This window comes from Elephas maximus, chromosome 5 (assembly GCF_024166365.1).
Source record: "Elephas maximus indicus isolate mEleMax1 chromosome 5, mEleMax1 primary haplotype, whole genome shotgun sequence".
In the NCBI taxonomy this organism is placed as follows: domain Eukaryota; kingdom Metazoa; phylum Chordata; class Mammalia; order Proboscidea; family Elephantidae; genus Elephas; species Elephas maximus.
The window spans coordinates 117,953,934-117,975,083 of record NC_064823.1 but is presented as its reverse complement, the minus strand read 5'-3'; the positions used below and the strand labels follow the sequence as shown (position 1 = coordinate 117,975,083).

General features: G+C 39.7%; 1 protein-coding gene across 3 annotated transcripts in view; it reads right to left on the bottom strand.

The window, feature by feature from the left end:
- Nucleotides 1-21,150, bottom strand: part of ATP8A1 (ATPase phospholipid transporting 8A1) — a 261,316-nt gene that overhangs the window by 28,531 nt on the left and 211,635 nt on the right. For all 3 annotated transcript variants that reach the window (XM_049886325.1, XM_049886326.1, XM_049886327.1), the window contains 3 exons: nucleotides 20,054-20,115; nucleotides 13,802-13,858; nucleotides 12,315-12,422 (listed from right to left, as the gene is read on the bottom strand). In XM_049886325.1, coding sequence (XP_049742282.1) covers nucleotides 12,315-12,422; nucleotides 13,802-13,858; nucleotides 20,054-20,115 — 227 coding nt within the window. The remainder of the gene's footprint in view (nucleotides 1-12,314; nucleotides 12,423-13,801; nucleotides 13,859-20,053; nucleotides 20,116-21,150) is intronic.

The following is a 21,150-nucleotide window of genomic DNA, read 5'->3' as shown; positions in this document are numbered from 1 at the left end:
ACTGGAAAGCTTTCTAGGTAGTCCGTCCCTCTTCCCAAGGCATAAGCCTTTCCGTCTCAGTTTATTATGGTGCCTGGGCATGAGGTTAAACCTGGTGGTCCATAAGCATCACTGGGTCAGGCACTAAGTCGTGAACTTGCCACTTTGTACTTTAATTAGAGACAAATCTAAGCTCATGTGAACGGTGGCTTGAAGATGTGAATTCCTGCTGGAATCCTTCAGGGACCACGTATCTTTAGTAGACTGGCTCACGACTGCCCTGTTATAAAACCTCAGGACAGACAAATGCAAATGCCAAGTTCTATGTCCTGGTGCTTATGGTTGAGAAATGTCTTTGATGTCTCTTACTGTAGTGGAAAAGAATTCTTGTGATTTTCAATTACAGTGATATATAAAAATACTAAAATATTTATATAAAATATACAAACATAAAAATGTTTTTTATGTCCTACTAATTTATCACTATCCCTGACCCAAATCTTTATTCTATGGCTTCAGGTACTCTCTGGCCCACTCTGTATCCCATAATGAAAAGCCACCTGTCATGGCTTAAAGTAATAACAGTTGTGACATCCATGTAACTTTTTCTGTGACCTGGTCTCTGCTTAAATTTCCTGTCTGTTTCCAACCATTCTCTGCCTCCTACCGTAGCAATACCAGACTCCTTTGCTTGGGCGTTCTCTACCTGGAAAGTGCTTCTCACAGTGGCCTTCCTGGACAGCCTGGTTATAGCAGCACCAAGACACCTTTCCAAACTGCTGCTTGAGGGTCAAATGTCTTCTCCTCTGTTAGCACCCTGTGCATCCCAATTGTAACGATTAGCGTCTTACATTCTCTTTATCTGTTCATTTACCTGTTTACTCCATGAGATTCCAGGTTCTTAGCACAGACCCTCCTTTTTTTTCTTCTTCAACTTTTGATCCACTGATACCCAGTATAGCCCTTACACATAGGCACTCCATAAATTTTGGCCAAACTAGGTTCTTATACAGGATGAATTATTATTTTCTACATAAAAATAGACAGGGCAGAACACCCAGAAAATAAGGAAGGAGAAGGGTGTTTTAAATAAACCCCAATATGTTTGCAATTATTTCCAGCAGCTCTTGATTACTCAGAAACAAAGAAAACCCCTGGCTTGGATTATCCCAAACAAACAACCCAAAATCTTAGAAAATATGCAAATTGTCCCAAACAAAGAAAATCTTAGAAAATATGCAAATTAGATACTAGTTCTCCGTATGTATTCACTTTTTTCCCTTGAACCTTTCTAGGGGCGATGAGGGGTTGCAGAAGGGGCAATCACCCCATTATAACAAGCCAGTGGGTTCTTAGAACCAAATTTTCAATCTAGGTGTACCACGTAAGAAACCACCTCTGCATCCCCACCTTCTGGCAAAAAGGGTAATGAGAAAAGGAAACGACTAGAAAGTGTTCAGAAGAAAAGTAGGAAGAATAAGCTGTGGCCTGGATCCCTCAGAAGTTAGTTTTTTTTTTTTTTTTTTTAACAAAATAAGGTAAAATTTGACTATATATCAATATAAACTGAGAGCTAAACCCTGGAAATGGTGTTTCTAAAAAGGAATCAAGGGCACTAGAGAATGGGTGGTTTTGAAACTTTATTTTCTAACAATGTAACTCCCAGAATAATAAAAATAATTAAGGACAGAATTTGTTTTGTCTTGTTTTATTTTAATCTCCTTTACTGCACTATTTAAAAAAAAAAAAAGAAAAATGAGGGCAGAATTAGTAACAAAATATTTTTTATTATGACAAATGTAATTTTAAAATGTTATGATGTTACTGGATATGTTGTATAAATAGGTTAAATTATCTCAGGGCTCAATTTTTTTACTTATTACATCATTCTTGCAGAGTTTTTATAAATTTGTGATGGTTCTATATTTCATCTTTTTAAAAATTCATTTCATAAAGCATCAATTGTTTGATGACTAGGAAATCAATCTGTAAAACAGAATGACCTATATTTAAAGATTGTCGGAAATTATTAAAAGAACTCAAAACTTCAAAAAAATCTTAGCTGTAGAAAGACATTATCAAAGCTCATATGTGGCTTTTGTAATGTATGTATTCTGTAGTAATTTTAAAGTTATGTACACTGATAACATTTCTAGAAATCACTTAGTGTGCTGTCAAGTTACATCTCCTGGTGGGGTGTATGGTTGAGTTTAAGTTGGAAGTGTGGAAAGGCATCCTTAGGTAGTCCTCTCTGAAATGTTTAGATTTTAAAATTCTTAACAAAACACAAGATTATTCATTTTAAAAAAAGGACAGGCATAGCAGGTATAGTTCAACAATGTTTGCCTGAATCAATGAAGAAATAATTATTGACACCCATGGCTGAGATTTCTAGTTGCCTCCCAATAGATCTCTTCTCTTCTTCTTCCTTAGTTGTAATTACTGTGTTTCTTGTCCAGGTACTTTGTCCCCCAGCACAAAAACTATGTTCCTCTGACTCTCTTGGGGCAGCTAGATGATGGTCAATGAGATCTAAGTGGAAATATAGTGGGCAATGTCTGGGAAAGAGCCTTATAAGAGAAAAGGCTAATTCTTATTCTTCCTTTCCTTGCTGGCTGGGATGTTGGTAGAATAGCTAAAGCTTAAGCAGCCATTTTGGACTATGAAGAAGTACACTGAGGTTGGTCCTCGATGACTGTGCAGTTGCCACACCAGTCCTAGACTGCTACCTCTTCCCATCTTTCACATGAGACACGTTTGTCTTTTTAATCTACAGTTACCATTTTAAAAAATATATCCAAAAATTTGCCATGAAATAACTTGCCTTGGAGTGTACATGCTAGGGAGCCTAGTGGTAATTTGGAACAAAGCAGTTTTTGACCACTCACTGATAATCTCTTTACTATATCATGGAATACAAGAATTGCTTCCAATTATGAGGTTTATTGAAGCAGATGGCAGAATGACATTCGTGATTTCTTTTATGAGCATTTCTGACAGAATCCCTGGCATGAAAACTCAAGTACGAGATGATTGGTCTCCTGACCTAGATTGGCGGGCCCTCTCCCTTCCTGCTGACCCACCTCAGCACTGTTTCCCACCCACTCTGTTCTAAACACACTGGCCATTTGTTCCTTGAACTGTTCGGGCTCATACCTATCTCAGAGCATCAGCACATGCTCTTCCTTCTGCCTGAAACACTCTTCTTCACATGACAGATGCCCACACCTCATTTGTGTTTCAGCTTAATTGTCCTTTCTTCATAGAGACCTTCCTGGAGCACCCATTACAGTCTGCTCCCTATCATACCACCTTATTTTCTTCCTATCACTTAGCACTTTATGAAATTATCTTCAGCTCTTTTTCATTTAGTCTTTGTTAACTGATTTGCTAAGTGATTTAGTGACTGCTTCTCCCTTCCATTCCCTGCCCCCCCCAACCTGAATGCCAGTGGGATCCTGCCTAACTAATCTGGTGCCTAAGAACAGTGCCTGGTACCAATGAAGTACTTGACATACATTTATGGAATGAAGGAATGCAAGAATGAATGACTCTGGAGAAGAAAAACTAAAGCTAAGGGGTACCTGGCTGGTGGTTCGAGTCCACCTACAGGTGTCTCAGAAGAAAGGTCTGGCAATCTACTTCCAAAAAATCAGCCGCTGAAAACCCTGTGGAGTACAGTTCTACTCCGACACACATGGGGTGGCCATGAGTCAGCATCAACTCAGTGGCAACTGGTCACTGGCATAACATTTCAAGAGCAGGCTTCATTCAGCACTGCTATAACATGTTGGGTTCACACAGCACTTCTTACATCTACAACATCAATATCCCATCATCAACAATGAGATCTTTAAGGGCAAGGACAAATCTCATTCATCTCTGCATCCTCAAGGCTGAACACAGAGCCTGGCACATGTTGTTAATTATGACTCATAGTGACCCTATATGACAAAGCAGAACTGCCCCAGAGGGTTTCCTAGGCTGTAATCTTTATTGGGGCAGATTGCCAGGTCTTTTCTTCCACAGACCACTGGTGGGTTTGAACCACTGACCTTTTGGTTAGCAGCTGAGTGCTTAAACATTGCGCCACCAAGTCTCCTTATGGCACACATTAAACACTCAATATATATTTGCTCAATATTGTAGGAAAAGATGCTGGGCCTATAAAAAGCAATGCCAGCTCTTGTAATGACTCTAAAGAGAGCTCTAACTTTTCAGGGTGTGCATATGTCCCAGTTCATGATTGCATTTGTGGTATCTATGTCTCCCTTTCCTTCTCAGCATTTCTGTAAGGCGTCTCTTTACAAAATGGGCTCAGAAGTGCCTATGCAGTCAGTTGCCTTAGGAACTGGGAAGGTCTGCCTGTCTCATTTACTGTCAGGGGCATGAGGACTGGGATCAATAACATGTTTTCCAAGGTAGGCTCACAACCTCTGGCTCATTGAAGAACATCTGACAGGGTTTAGGATGGTTGTTTCCTCCAGGCTGCTTGGCTAAACAGGGTAACCTTGGGTGAAACTCCCTCATATCATAACACTGCCCTTCCCCATCAGCAAGGGCTAGTCTGATGACCAATAAATTATTACACGTTCATAGGGCCGCTATGAATCGGAATCGACTTGACAGCAATGGATTTTTAGGTAGTTAAAAGCTGATAGATGAATAAGGACTCTTTTAACCAGGAAATTCCTCATACGAAAAGTAATTTACTATGTTGGATAAAACAGGCAACAGCCCAATTTAGGAAAATCATATCACTAATGTCATTTATTAATACCTTTCCTACAGGAGTGACACTGAACAGTTCAACAAAGATTTTTATTGTTTTTCAGAGCAATTCTACAAACCTCAATCAAGAGATCTGAAATTCTGTAAAACACATGCTTGTTCCTTAACTTCAATTTCCTTCAGTAGTTTTATAGATCCCTTAGGCCAGGGAGAGCAGAAACAGATGGAGCTCGGGAGGACTTTCCGGTACATGTCTGCAATGCTGTAATCAATCCACAAGTTTTGCTGATACTAAGCTTCTGGTGTTAATACTGATATGAAATGATCCTTGATGTAGCTTTTTATTTTTTAACCTGGCTTACTAATCAAGTTGGCCAAAATAGTTCCTTCTGGAAATTCAAAAACATACCCAGTAACATCATTTAGACAAGTTGGAAAAGCAGGCTAGCATATGTTTATATAACATAGCACTTTTCCCCAGGGCCTACCTTGCCCCATAAATTGTTGTACTGGTGTGAAAAAATACAAGTCAGGTCTGAAAAGAAAAAAGTTCTCCTCTTAAATCACAACCATATTTGTGAGAGGAGAGGAGTACAGCGACGTATTTAAAGTCACAGCCAAGCTTGTCACACTGTTTTATTTTCCTTTCCTAAATAACTTCTCAGTGTTGCATCTTCCAATTGTTTACTTCTACATAATCCGCTTTTTTTTCCTCTCCTGATGTCGTAATTTCTTTTTAACAGTTGACTATTTTCACAATGTGTGGTGCTGGGATGCGTGTTCATCATTATCATCTGAGTCATTATTATGGAAAGAGATGTACAGTCACTGTATTGGAAACAAAGCACAAAACTTTATGAAGGAATGTTTCCCAAATGGGAACACCCTGTCCACCAACTGAGAACAACCAACTCTGGCTGTGGCTACAGGAACTGAAGTATGCACTAAACTTTGAGACTTTGGGGGAACGACTGTCTGGTAACTCTAGGCACAAAGAATGTACTGACGTAAGGGGAAAACACTATGTGATGGTGTGAAAAGAACCCCGATCAGTGATAAGGCAGCTGAATATGGTCAAAAATGGAAATTTCGTATGCAGATAACAAACTGGTTAGTTTACCAACCAGACGGAAGTAAGTACGTTGGTGGCACTGCCACCAAAAGGCCTTTAAACCTTGAAAGCTGACGAGGCTGGAAGAAAAGCCATAGTGAAGAGGAAGGAAAAGGTCAGAGACAAGAATTATAAAAGGAATGGATAGCAGCGTGTGTGGTGGTTAAGCACAGACTGGGTTCGAAGGGCAGCTCACTTACTAGCTGTGTGACCTTGAGAAAGTTATTTAACTACTCTCCGTCCATGGAATATATAACAGCACCTACCTCACATTGTTGCTGTGAGCATTAATGAAAACACGGAAGGGACTTACAACAGGAACTGGCTCTCAGTAAAAACAAAACAAAAATCCGTTGCCATCAAGTCGACCCCGGCTCATGGTGATCCCATGTGCGTCAGCGTAGAACTATGCTCCGTAGGGTTTTCAATGGCTGATTTTTGGGAAGTAGATTGCCAGGCCTTTCTTCCAAGGGAGTTCTGGGTGGACTTGAACTCCCCAACCTTTTGGTTAGTACTTCTCTGATGATGTGGGATGACAGGTTTTCCATTTAATAGTTTTTTTTAATGAGATGGGTATTATTTCAGCTAATACTGCTTTTAAGAAGTGAGGAGAGGCTAGGATATGAGATGAGATGGAATTTTTACAAATGAGGTTGAGAATGGAAGGAGTTAGGTAGGGCTTGGAAAGGGGGAATTAAAAATCTGGGCACTACTTTTTAAAAGAGATGGGAACACTTTTGTATCTGGCTAACTCAGAGCCATTGATATGCCCCTGAGTATCCTGGGAAAGAGCAGATAAACCAGAGAAATCAATGGAATTTAAGGAAGATGGCTGGAAGAAGAAAAAAAAAAAAAAGTCCCACCTGGGAGTAAGGAACAGCAATGGGCCCCTAATTACTCAGATGTTAGAAGAAAGATAATGGGCTTGACAAAGACCTGGGATGAATTTTCTGGGTTAAACTTGCTATTGCCTTGCTTACAACAAAGTCTTGTGATATCCATTTAAATAAAACATCCTTGTTGCCTGGCATCAAATATAGTGCCCAGAGAACCTAAGTGGGGCCACCATAAATGTCCCCACCCCTTCTCAGTGAGCAAGGATTTTCTTTCAACATCCTGAGAAAAATGGCTCTGTCTTCAGATGGGGCTGCAAAGCTGAGCCAGGAACGTAAACTGGAAACAGATACAAAATCTTGATCTATGTGTGAATCTGCACCAAGCTGAATATAGAAGCATGAGCCCTATACTTGTAAGCTGCCTAATTTGTACATAATTTGCACCCCGAGATCCTGTTAACTAGAGCAAAATAGTCTTTGCCCTTTAAACAGTTAAGATGTTCTTTTGGAGAGAGCACAGTGAAGACAGGCACAAGACAATCTCAACCTTAGGAGCTGCAAGGCAACCTCGGAGCACGTATAGCACGTATGAAGCTCTGCGTAAGGACCACTAGTGGCTGAGAGGTCACTACTGACCGGCGGGGAAAGATTAGTTAAATGAGACCAGTGTCCTGTTCTGCTGCTGGAACTCTCTAGATGTTGCAAAGCTCTGGATATTGGGAAGATATTTGAGCTGAAATCTGCCTCTCTGTTACTTCTACCAGTTGCCGGGGAGTCCACTCTGACTCGTGGCGACCCCATGTGTCCCACAGTAGAACTGTGCTCCATGGGGTTTTCAACGGCCGATTTTTCAAATGCAGATTGTCAAGCCTTTCTTCTGAGGTGCTCCTGGGTGGACTTGACCTCCAACCTTTTGGTTAGCAGCAAAGCACATTAACTGTTTGCACCAATCAGGGACTCCTCATTGAGTGGGAGTTCTTTTAGATTCCTAATTTTCAGATTAAATATCGCAGATTTCTTTGAATAACTATTACCAGAGAAGCAGCATGGAGGAGACCATGGAACCAGACATCTAAGTCAAAATGTCATCTGTGTCACTACTAACAGCATGATGTCAGATGAGGTACTTAACCGCTCTGTGCCTGTTTCCTCATCTGTAAAGTGTTGTGAAAACAACAAATTTGCCTTGAGGATTAAGTATGTTAATGACAAGCACATCATCACAATCTTCAGGGCAACACAGTGGAGTCCACCCCTTTTAGCTCTACTTTCTTCAAATGCATTCAGAATCTGACTCTCCCACTCTCTACTTTCCATCAATAACACCCTCCTGACCTAAGTCAGTGTCTGCTGTGAAAACCAGGGCTTTGAACTGGTTCGGAAATTGCTGACGTAAACGAGGGCAGTGTATGCATTGCATAGCAAGCAAACCTGTTGCCCATTGGATTTTCACCCGAGTAGGAAACAAACAGCGGTACCCTGTTTAAAAATCGCGGCCTACTGCACCTCTTTGAATATGTGCTGCTTTCCACAGTCCTGCCAATAATCCAACCTCCCACATCAGGTTCCTAAAACTTTTGGGATTCACATGGGAGACTGGATTATTGCCAGGACTGTGGAGACCGACAAACATTCAAAGCAGCGCTGTTGGCTGCCATCTTTGAGCAGGGTGCTCCTGTTTCCTACTCGGGTCAGAATTTGATGGGAAACAGATTTGGTTTCTGTGCAACATGTACACTGCCCTCGTTTGTTGGCAATTACTGAACTGTTCTGAACCGGTTTGAAGTCCTAGTGAAACATAAGTTAGATCATGACATTTCTCTCTCAATCCCTTCTAATGGCTTTTCATTTGACCACGAGTAAAACTACAAGGGTCTATGGGAAAAAAAAAAAGACAACTGAAAACTTGGCTCTCAGTTCCCCCAGTTGCTGTATAGCACTTACATCCATCTGTATATTTCACTTAATTATTTTATTGTCTGTCTCCTTCTACTGGAAAAGTGAGTTATAGGAAAGCAGGGAGTTTTGTCTCTTTTATTCACTGCTGTAAACAATGCCTGGCACATAGTAGACTCAATAAATAGTTGTTGAATTGACTGAATGAACGAATGTAAAATACTTAGAGCAGTACCTGGGATATGGTAAGTGTTCAATATACATTAGTTTTTATTGGGGTTATTTTTCTTCACAGGTCTTGTTTGCCTTTTGGAAGAACTACTTTATCCTGTCAATGGCCTTCAAAACCACATAGTGCCCCACCCTCCAAACACCACCTGAACCAGCACAGAGCGGATCAGGGCTGCTATTTTTAGTCTGTCTACTCCAACTCTATTCATGCTGCACCACTGTGGAGGCCCTTAGTAAACTTTTTAAGTATCTATATATGTATATATATAAAAATATATATATATATATATATATATATAAAATAGATACTTAAAATTTATTATTTTATTTTGGTGGAAGCAACTGCTGCCTGATTGTATCATGGGAAAGTCTTGGGATTCTAGGGATGTGGTTTTTGGTTAAGTCACTTATGACACTGTTAGTGATGGAAAGCTACTTAATCATCAGGGATCCAAAGGTAATCTTTGGTTTTGGAGGCTACCCTCGGTCATGTTTCATTACGTTGACTATGTAAAGCACATGAAAATCAGAGAATGTTAATATTTATATGTCTTCTAGTGTAATTTATATAGAATTTACATGCTCCTTATACCTGGATTTTCTATCAAACAGTAATATTTTGCTATGAAAGCTAACAGATGAATAAGTAAATTTTTATTCAAGATGGTAGGCCAATTTTACATGCAGATATAAATATTGGCACATAAACATATTTTTTCCATATATCCATACCTACATACAAATAAATTGGCTATACTCTTGATTAAAATATAGATTTTAAGAATATTAGAAAAATGGAGACCCAAGGGTAGTGACTTCTTTCAGAAATTAACTGGACTGTAATATAACAGAACTAGTGACACTACGGACCCCTGCTGGTGCAGTGGTAAAGAGCTCCATTGCTAACCAAAAGGTCAGCAGTTCAAATCCACCAGCCGCTCCTTAGAAACCCTATGGGGCACTTCTACTCTGCCCTATAGAATTGCTATGAGTCCGAATCAACTTGAAGGCAACAGTTTATTTATTTATTTATTTTTAATGACACTATAATAAAAATGTTCAAAAATTGAGTATAGGTACATTTTGTGGGACCTACCCTAAAAAAAAAATATATATATATATATATTTATTACCCTAATGCCCAGGAAACACAACTGAGATTATATATCTGAGAAAATTTGAGTGGCATTCCTGCTATACTCCTACTTTGGAGCTGTTGTGAGGTTCTATTTATACATACACACAAACATATACTTGTTGTTATCTGCTGCCATCGAGTTGGCCCCTGACTCATGGTAACCTCATGAACAACAACAGAAGGCTGCACGGTCCTGTTCCATTCCTGCTCAGACCATTGTGATCCATAGGGTTTCTAATGGCTGATTTTCAGAAGTAGATCACCAGGCCTGTCTTCCTAGTTAGCATCACAGCGACATGCGATCCTTCACTGAGAGATGGGTAGTGGCAGCACATGAGGTGCACTGGCCAGGAATTGAACATGGGGTTCCCGAATGTAAGGTGAGAATTCTACCACTGAAACACCGCTACCCTTATATATGTAAGTACGTACACATATATACATACGTGTGTGTATGTGTGTGTATATATACATATATATACACACATATGTGTATATACATATACACATATATATACACACATATACATACACATACATACACACCTTGAAAGTACTACATAAATCTAAAATATTATGATTTTCTTTGAATAAATCTCATGGATTTACATTTTGGGCAAGCTAGTAAAGTCTATAGCAAATTAGTCCACATTCTTCATATTTTCAATGATACTCCAGCTATTTAAACACTGTATTCAAAGTACCGGTAGTAATACACCAAGAAAAAGAACCTCCTGTTAGCACGTCCCACTCTCTACGAAGTGATCAGAAACATGATGGAGTACTGACATTCATTTCACTTTGAATTAAACATAGCATCACCACAAGACTCAAGAGATGATATTAAGTTTTGTGTTTGGGCAATACTAGGAATTCTACAGGCAAGAGTAGGATTATGTTTGGCTGGCAAAAAGCCAGTCCAACTTCACACTTGTCCTAGAAGTAGGTGGTCAAAAACTCAATTCTTGTCATCAAAGCTATTGGCCATATTTGCTTAAGCTATCTGGATCTCGAAATCATTTGTTATTCATTTTGAAGATAAAATAAACATTAAGAAATGAGGTAAAATAAGGCAAAGACCATTAGGTTTAATGAAAAAGATACTAAGTTAGAATCGACCTCTAGGGAAAACAGACCAAATGAGGCAGAGCACATCAAATAAAAATGAAGAACAGAATTAGATTTTCCAAGTGGCATCATTCAGATATATAGTCTTTGATTTTATTTCCTCAGAAGGAAGGACTCAGAAACAAAGGTAAAGAGGAGACACACTTGTAGCTCCCTCTCGATTGTCCTCAAAAAACGGACTGTAAATTTTCTAGGGTTTGCAGTACATGCTCAAAAGCCTTCACTTTTGGTGGAAGGAAATACATGCTCCTTGAGATGTCTGGTTTCGCTGTAATAGTATATAATGCCTCTCTAATAAATTTAACTGCAAAAAAGTTTCTTAATGTGTCTGCATTCTGCTAATTTATAAAACGCAGGATGCCGTCAGATCAAATTTCATGAAAATGATCTATAAACCAGACTGTCAAAAGTGAAAGGTGCTCAGGCAGTATTTAGGGGCGGCAAATACACAGATACCCCTGGAAAGGTTTCTGGTGACTGCGGTGAAACACTGTACTGTAAGGGAGCTCACATTACCTTGATCTGCAAGTTACTGTGAGGTCACAGGAAATCCAGAAACGTGTTCCACATTCTCTTTTATACATTTTATGTCAAATTTCCTGAAATTGAAATCATAAACCCTCCTACTGCTGGAACTTCTTCTGAAAGAAAGGAGATCTTCTGACACTCCCCCATGCACACCTAATAACTCAAGTCCTACCAGTGTAACAAGAAACTGAAAGACAGGATTGAAAATGGACTGTGATAAGGCTGCAGTGTCAGATGCCCGAAATCTTTCAAAATGAAAACCAAACTGATGTCATGAAGACAACTCTAAAAGTGCACTCAATCTACTGACAGCCGACTTTTCTTTCGAATAAGAGATAAGAGAAGAAATGATAAGATGGTACCAAAGACATATACTCATCATTCCCCCCAAATCTTTTATCCAAAATGTATTTGTGGATTTACGGTCTAATTTTAAAATGGCATACTCTACACAGATATTCTTAACATGATTCAAGTTCTCTGCAACCACATTTTATTGTTCCAGTGATGTGCATGAAAGGATAAGTCAGATTTAAGTAAAATGTTCCAGTTTAAAACAGTCCCTCCAGATCTATCACTCACAACTGTGGGATTTATAAAGAGCTTTTAAATGGTCAAATACTATTTTAATATAAATCAACAATATGGAAAATCACACCAAATGATTCAGGTTCATTAATGAATGCCGATTGTTAAGATTTTGTTGGATCATGAATTATTAGCACTGAAACATTACCTCTCCGGACATATCAGGGGCCATGGGGATAGCAGGCCACAGAGATGAGTAGATTCCAAAAAACACCACCCAGAGTGCAATGCTGCCCCATATTGCTATGTGGCTGAACTGTGAAGGAAGGAAATTTGTATCAAAGCACTTTCAGGTAGATTGAGTACACACAACAACAATGAAGCTTTTACAAATTCTCTTGTTAATTTTTTTTATTACACCCATAAAAATATTATCTATAAAAAAAATTATCTATAGGAACAGCTAAATAATTTTGTTTACCAATTCTTTTATTAAGTGCTAATCTCTTCCATGGAGTTCCTGGGTGGCACAAATGGTTAAACACTTGGCTATGAATTGAAATTTTGGCAGTTCGAACCCACCCACAGGCACCTCAGAAAAAAGGCTCGTTGATCTGCTTCTTTCTGAAAGGTCACAGCCATGAAAACCCTATGGAGTGCAGTTCTACTATGCAACACATGGGGCCACCATGAGTCAGAAGTGACTCGATGGCAACTGGCTTGGTTCTTTAATCTCTTTTACAACTGTTATGATGGTTGTGGTACTGGAATTTAGAACTAAGTGTTCTCTCTCTATGTCCTTTGGTGGTTCCCTCCTCTTACCTTTTTGTATCCCCTGCATCTTCAAGCCTCCTTTATTTTTGCTCTTCATGCTCTTGCTGAAAGATGTTAGACAACTGGAAGAATATCCTTTGCATCCTGATGCCTGTCAAATCCCAACTTCTTGTGTCAATCTTTGCCCTGAGCAGCAAACTTTAATTTTCTTGGTTTACTGGGTCTCCCTACCTGGGTATGCTGAATATACTTCGAAACTCACATATCTAAAATGGAACTTATTTTATCCAGAATGGGTGTTTACAAAAATTTGAAGACAAATCTTTCACTAATATTTTTGGTATTTAGAATCATTTTCCAATGGGTTTTCTGCAGAGCTCCAGTCTTGTGACATGTTTTACTAAGAAAAGATTCCCAGTCAAATAAGTTTGACAGCCTCCCTCCTTCCTAGGTTATTCTCAGTAGATAATAACATATTAAAGGCTCTGAGAAGCTGAGTAGTAAATAAACTTATTTAAACAAACAGTTGCCACTGATTTGATCCCAACTTATGGTGACCCAGTATGTATCAGAATAGAACCGTGCTCCATAGAGCTTTTAATGGTTGATTTTTTGGAAGTAGATTGTCAGGCCTTTCTTTTGAGATGCCTCTGAGCAGACTCAAACTGCCAACCTTCTAGTTAGCACTCAACCATTTGTGCCCCCAGGAACTCCAATAAACTTAATGAAATTTGTTTAATTTGGTGTTTCCAAACTAGAATTCCCAGTTTTCCTCCACTCTACTCCCTGCTCCCCAACAATCAACGACCCATGGAACTAGGATAATGGGACACATGAATTTAGAATGAAAAAAAAAAAAAAAAAAGAAATAACAGAAGTGTAAATGTGACATTTCTTAATTCTGATTAGAGGTACTCTTACCCATGTCCAATACGACGTCTCCAATCCAGCTTTCAAACACACAGTTATCACCACAAACTAAAACAGAAGAAAAAATGTTATTTTATTTCATAAATATGATAGTTCATCAAATGAATGAAAGTGAGGTTTGTAAAGAAGTGGTATCTTTGAATCAGACAATGGGGCTAGTTCATTATTTGTAGCTTGCTTTGTATGTCTAATAAGCAAACAAACAAGTGAATTAGCTGGGTGGGTGACCATTATGATCACTGAGACAGAACTGCTAGCATCACCCTTATGCTCTTCCTTGCTCCTCCTGACCTTCACAGCCTTATACATGAGGCTCCTGAGTGTGTCTCCCTCCTTTCTGAATTACTCAGGAACATGGGTGAAGACTATACGTTTACATTAACAAGGGTTTTCAAGCTTCTTTTAACTTTGTCACCTTTAATACTTAAAGTCCAACTTTTAAAGAAAATTATAAAAATAAAATAGCTGGATATTAACAAACCTAAACACTTACTCTGTAACTTTACCTACTTAAAACCCTGCAAAGTAGGATATAAGAGTCTGCTACTCCCTCAGTGGTGTACACACCCCTTGACAGTGACCATGCCACCAATTCTGTAGCAAGGGAACCAGGGTTTAATTAACCTCTGTTTTCTGTAGTACAGCGTAATTATTAAATGCACACATCCTGGAGTCAGAAAATCTATGATCAAGACAGCATCACTTATTAACTGTTTTGGTGAATTAACAAGGAAAGTTACTTCACTTCTCTGGGTCTCCTTTATCTGTAAATTGGAACTAATAAACGCATATCTATCTCAGGGTTTTCTTTTGAGTGTAAAACACTAAACATGAAACGTTCAGAACAGTGGTCAGCACTGATGCATTGCCTATTATTATCATTTATATTATCATGTATTTATAATTAATAATAAAATTTAAAATATTGTTGCTAGTTAAGTAATCTTCACTAGTAAGTGCTTCAAGTCCTTTTCATTTTCAACAAGCAAGGCTGTGTCATCTGCATAATGCAGGTTGTTAATAAGTCTTCCTCCAATCCTGATGCCCCATTCTTCTTCATATAGTCCAGCTTCTCAGATTATTTGCTCAGCATACAGATTGACTAGGTATGGTGAAAGGATACGACTGTGACCCGCACCTTTCCTGACTTTCAACCAATCAGTATCCCCTTGTTCTGTCCAAACAACTGCCTCTTGATCTATGTAAAGGTTCCTCATGAGCACAATTAAGTGTTCTGGAATTCCCATTCTTCGCAGTGTTATCCATAGTTTGTTATGATCCACATAGTCGAATGCCTCTGCAGAGTCAATAAAACACAGGTAAACATCCTTCTGGTATTCTCTGCTTTCAGGCAGCATCCATTTGACATCAGCAATGATATCCCTCATTCCATGTCCTCTTCTGAATCCATCTTGAATTTCTGGCAGTTCCCTGTTGAAACACTGCTGCAGCTGCTTTTGAATGATCTTCAGCAAAATTTTACTTGCTTATGATATTAATGATATCGTTCGATAATTTCTACATTCGGATGGATCACCTTTCTTGGGAATGGGCATAAATATGGATCTCTTCCAGTCAGTTGGCCAGGAAGCTGTCTTCCATATTTCTTGGCATAGATGAGTGAGCACCTCAAGCACTGCACCCATTTGATGAAACATCTCAATTGATATTCCATCAATTCCTGGAGCCTTGTTTTTCGCCAAGGCCTTCAGAGCAGCTTGGACTTCTTCCTTCACTACCACTGGTTCCTGATCCTACGTTACCTCTTGAAATGGTTGAACATGGACTAATTCTTTTCAGTATAATGACTCTGTATATTCCTTCCATCTTCCTTTCATATTTCCTGTGTTGTTTAATATTTTCCCCATAGAATCCTTTATTATTGCAACTCGACGCTTCAATTTTTTCTTCAGTTCTTTCAGCTTGAGAGATGCCGAGTATGTTCTTCCCTTTTGGTTTTCTATCTCCAGCTCTTTGGACATATCATTATAATACTTTGTCTTCTCAAGCTACCCTTTCAAATGTTCTGTTCAGTTCTTTTACGTCATCATTTCTTCCTTTTGCTTTAGCTGCTGGACGTCTGTGAACAAGTTTTCTCCTCTGACATCCATCTTGGTCTTTTCTTTCTTTCCTGTCTTTTTAGTGACCTCTTGCTTTCTTCATGTATGATGTCCTTCCACAACTTGTCTGGTCTTCAGTCACTAGTGTTCAATGTGTCAAATCTATTCTTCAGATGGTCTCTAAATTCAGGTGGGATGTACTCAAGGTCATATTTTGGCTCTTGTAGACTTGCTCTGATTTTCTTCAGTTTCAGCTTGAGCAATTGATGTTCTGTTCCATAGTTGGCCCCTGGCCTTGTTCTGGCTGATGATATTGAGCTTTTTCATCGTCTCTTTCCACAGGTGTAGTCAATTTGATTCCTGTGTATTCCATCTGGCAAGGTCTATGTGTACAGCCACTGTTTATGTTGGTGAAAGAAGGTATTTGCAATGAAGAAGTCATTGGTATTGCAAAATTCTATCATTCAATCTCCGGCATTGTTTCTATCACCAAGGCCATATTTTCCAACTACCAATCCCCCTCCTTCGTTTCCAACTTTCGCATTCAAATCACCAGTAATTATCAATGCATCCTGATTGCGTGTTTGATCAATTGCAGACTGCTGAAGCTGATAAAAATCTTCTATTTCTTGAAGCACTTGAAGGACTTAAAGCACTTACTAATGAAGATCAAAGACCACAGCCTTCAGTATGGACTGCGCCTCAACATAAAGAAAACAAAAATCCTCACAACTGGGCCAATGAGCAACATCATGATAAAAGGAGAAAAGGTTGAAGTTGTTAAGGGTTTCATTTTACTTGGATCCACAATCAACAGCCATGTAAGCAGCAGTCAAAAAATCAAACATCGCATTGCATTGGGTAAATGTGCTGCAAAGGACCTCTTTAAAGTGTTGAAGAGCAAAGATGTCACCTTGAAGACTAAGGTGCACCTGACCCAAGCCCTGGTATTTCCAGTCGCATCATATGCGTGAGAAAGCTGGACAATGAATAAGGAAGACCAAAGAATTGATGCCTTTGAATTGTGGTGTTGGTGAAGAATACGGAATATACCATGGACTGCCAAAAGAATGAACAAATCTGTCTTGGAAGAAGTACAACCAGAATGCTCCTTAGAAGCGAGGATGGCGAGGCTGCATCTTACATACTTTGGACGTGTTCTCAGGAGGGATCAGTCCCTGGAGAAGGACATCATGCCTGGCAAAGTACCAGGTCAGTGGAAAAGAGGAAGATCTTCAAAGAGGTGGATTGACACAGTGGCTGCAGCAATGAGCTCAGGCATAACAAAGACTGTAAGGATGGTGCAGGACCGGGCAGTGTTTCGCTCTGTTGTGCACAGAGTCGCTATAAGTCGGAAATGACTTGACAGCACCTAACGACAACAACAGTCAAGTGAACTCTAAGCTCTTTCTATTATTCGTGGTGATGAGCATGTGATGATTGTCTAGCACTAACCAAAAAAAAAAAAAAAAAAAAAACCAAACCCAGTGCTGTTGATTTGATTCCGACTTATAGCGACCCTGTAGGACAGAATAGAACTGTCCCACAGAGTTTCCAAGGAGCGCCTGGCGGATTCGAGCTGCTGACCCTTTGGTTAGCAGCTGTAGCACTTAACCACTACGCCACCAGGGCTTCCTGTCTAGCACTGGTGATCAACAAATGCTTGAAGTGCCTAGTCAGACCTTTGGGCACTTTAAAGGTTTGCACAGAGCATCTGTATTTGTATTATGACCCAGTGGAATTGTAAAGTTCAGTTAAAGTAAGACAGTTGGGCTTTCTCAGCAGGATACTAATGGCAATTTAGGATTAATGCCTGCAGAAATAAAACTCTTACTGAAGTGTAACTACTGATTAAACTAAGCCACATGAAAAGTTCTAAAATAAGAGAGTTTAAAATAAATTAAAGAAAAATACCCTTCTAGGACCTAGGGTACTTTAAAGTATCCACAGAAGACATCCATGATGTATTTTGTTGTTGTTGTTGTTGGGTGCTTTTGAGTTGATTTTGACTCATAGCAACCCCGTGTGACAGAACAGAACTGCCCCATAGGTTTTTCTTGGTCATAATCTTTACAGGAGCAGATCACCAGGTCTTCCTACCAAGGAGCAGCTGAATGGGTTACTGCCAACCTTTCGGTTAGCAGCTGAGTGCTTAACCACTTGTGCCACATCCATAATGTATACTCTAATTAATGTCTTTTTTTTTTTTATTGTGCAGTAGGTGAAAGTTTACAGGCAAATTATACGTCCATTTGATTGTACATAAGGCATTTCATGGCCTTGGCTTCATTTCTCACAATGTGTCAGCACTCTTCCCATTTACACCGTGGGCTCCCTGTTTCCTTTCGTCCTGATTTTCTACCCCTTTCTGCCTTCTCATCTTTGCTTTTGGGCGAATATTGCCCTTTTGATCTTATATAATTGATAGTTCTAAGAAACATGTTCCTTTCGGGTTATTATTGCTTTTTTTTTTTTTTAATAATTTTTATTGTGCTTTAAGTGAAAGTTTACAAATCAAGTCAGTCTCTCACACAAAAACCCATATACACCTTGCTACACACTCCCAATTACTCTCCCCCTAATGAGACAGCCTGCTCTCTCCCCCCATTCTGTCTTTTCGTGTCCATTTTGCCAGCTTCTAACCCCCTCCACCCTCTCACCTCCCCTCCAGGCAGAAGATGTCAACATAGTCTCAAGTGTCCACCTGATCCAAGAAGCTCACTCCTCACCAGCATCCCTCTCCAACCCATTGTCCAGTCCAATCCATGTCTGAAGAGTTGGCTTTGGGAATGGTTCCTGTCCTGGGGCAACAGAAGGTCTGGGGGCCATGACCGCTGGGGTCCTTCTAGTCTCAGTCAGAGCATTAAGTCTGGCCTTATGAGAATTTGGGGTCTGGATCCCACTGCTCTCCTGCTCCCTCAGGGGTTCTCTGTCGTGTTCCCTGTCAGGGCATTTACTGCTTATTTTATGGGCCTGTCTATTGTTTGAGTAGAAGGCGGTCTCTAGGAATGGCTTCAGTGTCAGGTCGGAAGAGTGTTCTAGGGCCATAATCTTGGGGGTTCCGCCAGTCTCTGTGAGACCAGTATGTCTACATTTTTTGCCAGCTCTGTCTGGGACCCTCTGTTGTGATCCCAGTCAGAGCGGTTGTCTGATTAATTTCTAACTTATTCCATCAAGTATTTGTATATTTCTGTTTTTGCAATCATGTTGTATAAGGTCAAACCACAGCCTCCAGACATACTTTTGTTTTTCTCTTAACTACTTCAGTGAGTTGATGTCAACAGAAAGGAGACACTGGAGATGCCAAAATGCTGAATCCCTCTGTTACCTACAGACCTTAGCTTTCTATCATTCAGTTATTTACACACTTGATAGTTAAACACCATATAATAGTTCTTCTGCCAACTGAATCAGTCATACTGATAGCGCTTTTGTATTTAGAACAGTATGCTGCCCTCCCATACACTGTAGGCTTTGTCAGGAGTGGGGCACAGGAGACAGATGAAGAGCATTGGGCGGGGAATTCAGAGTTGAAGGTTGGAGTAAACTTTTATCGGATACTAATTATGTGACCTTGGGCATTAGCAGTCAAGTAATGCTTTTGACTTTTAAGGGGGAAATGGTTTTAAAATGTTTTCAGCTCTTTAATGACAGAGATGGACTCACACATCTGAGTATCCTCCATAAGCACATAGCACATTGACTTACAGAGTGGCTTCCATGCCTTGCACCAGTTAAGGGTCCCAAAGCCTGGAGACTTCTCTCCCATTTCAATTGTCATGAGACTCCAGAATAATTATACTGGTTACAGGCCCAGAATTAGCTTGATAATATTTGCTATAAAGTTTGGGAAGCAAGAAAGCATTAACAATGGGGCTGACAAAATTGAGAACAAAGGGACAAGAAAAGGAAAGCCCAAACGGGGCACAAGGAGTAAAGAGGGAATACTGAAAACAGTAGGAACCGAGGTCCTCTGATGTCAGTGAATCCAAATGATATTTTAAAAACCTAACATAAAATAATCTTTGGAAGTCAAAACACCTTATTTCATCATTAAAGGAAAGTGTAAACAACCCTTAAATACAGAAATGTATACATTTAAATGGCGGGGGGCGGGAGTGGGGAAGAGAACATTTGAAAAGATGCCCTTTTACATGCAAAGGAGGCAAATGTTCTCACTCACAGTGTAAACAAAGTTCCCCAGCAGCAGATAATCAGAGGTTTTCCCGTTTCCAAAGGCAGTACCTGTATGAGAAGAAGAAAGGCTTGTTAGAGAAGAAAAGTAATGTGCTCCTCTTAGAATCCTTTCAAAGATAAATGAATTTAGAAAGCATTGTAAAAAAGAAGGAAAACCAAGAGACACACAACAGAGCCAGAAATGAGGTTACTTTAAAAAACACTTTAAGAAGTCTGATGCAGTTGCTATAAAGGCGTGCCACAACTTAAAACTTTAAATTTCTAACAGCCATGATGAAGAAAGCAAGCTGACTTGATAACTGAGTCTCAGGGTCTACCAAAAACAAAAACAAACTAACTGTTCTATCAAAGCCCACTGCTTTGGGCATTAAGACAGGACAAAGTAACTCTGAACCCTAGTGAGGAACTTGTTAACAATACGGATGAGAATCTTAGGGAGCTGTCTTACTATCTCTCAATAAAGTTGTTGGCACTGGACCAGAAAGGATTCATAAAAGCTACTCACAGAGGGCCAGGGAACACCAATGATTCCAGGTATCTGGCCCTTTGAGGGTCTGCCTGAATTCTGGGGTATATTTTAAAGTCTTCTGTTATCCCAGCAAACCGTGGTGGCTTAGTGATTAAGAGGTATGGTTTCTAACCAAAAGGTTGGCACTTTGAATTGACCAGGTGCTCCTTGGAAATTCTATGGGGCAGTTCTTCTCTGTCCTGTAGGGTGGCTATGAGTCAGAATGAACTCGACGGCAACGGGTTTGGTTTTTGGTTTAGATGAAGTGAGGAGTCCCTGGGTGGCAACAGTGGTTAAAGTGCTCAGTAACTAGTCAAGTTTGGAGGTTTAAGTTCACCCAGAGGTGCCTGGAAAGAACGGCCTGGTGATCTACTGAAGAATCAGCCACTGAAAACCTTGTGCAGCACAGTTCTATTCTGACTTTCACGGGGTTGTCATGAATTGGAATTGACTCCATGGCAACTGACACTGGCAGATAAAGGGAGTAGTGGTTAACAAACAAAAACTTACAATTACTAATAAAAAATCAAATAAAAATATAAAAATAACTGAATAACTTTTTTTTTTTTTTTGAA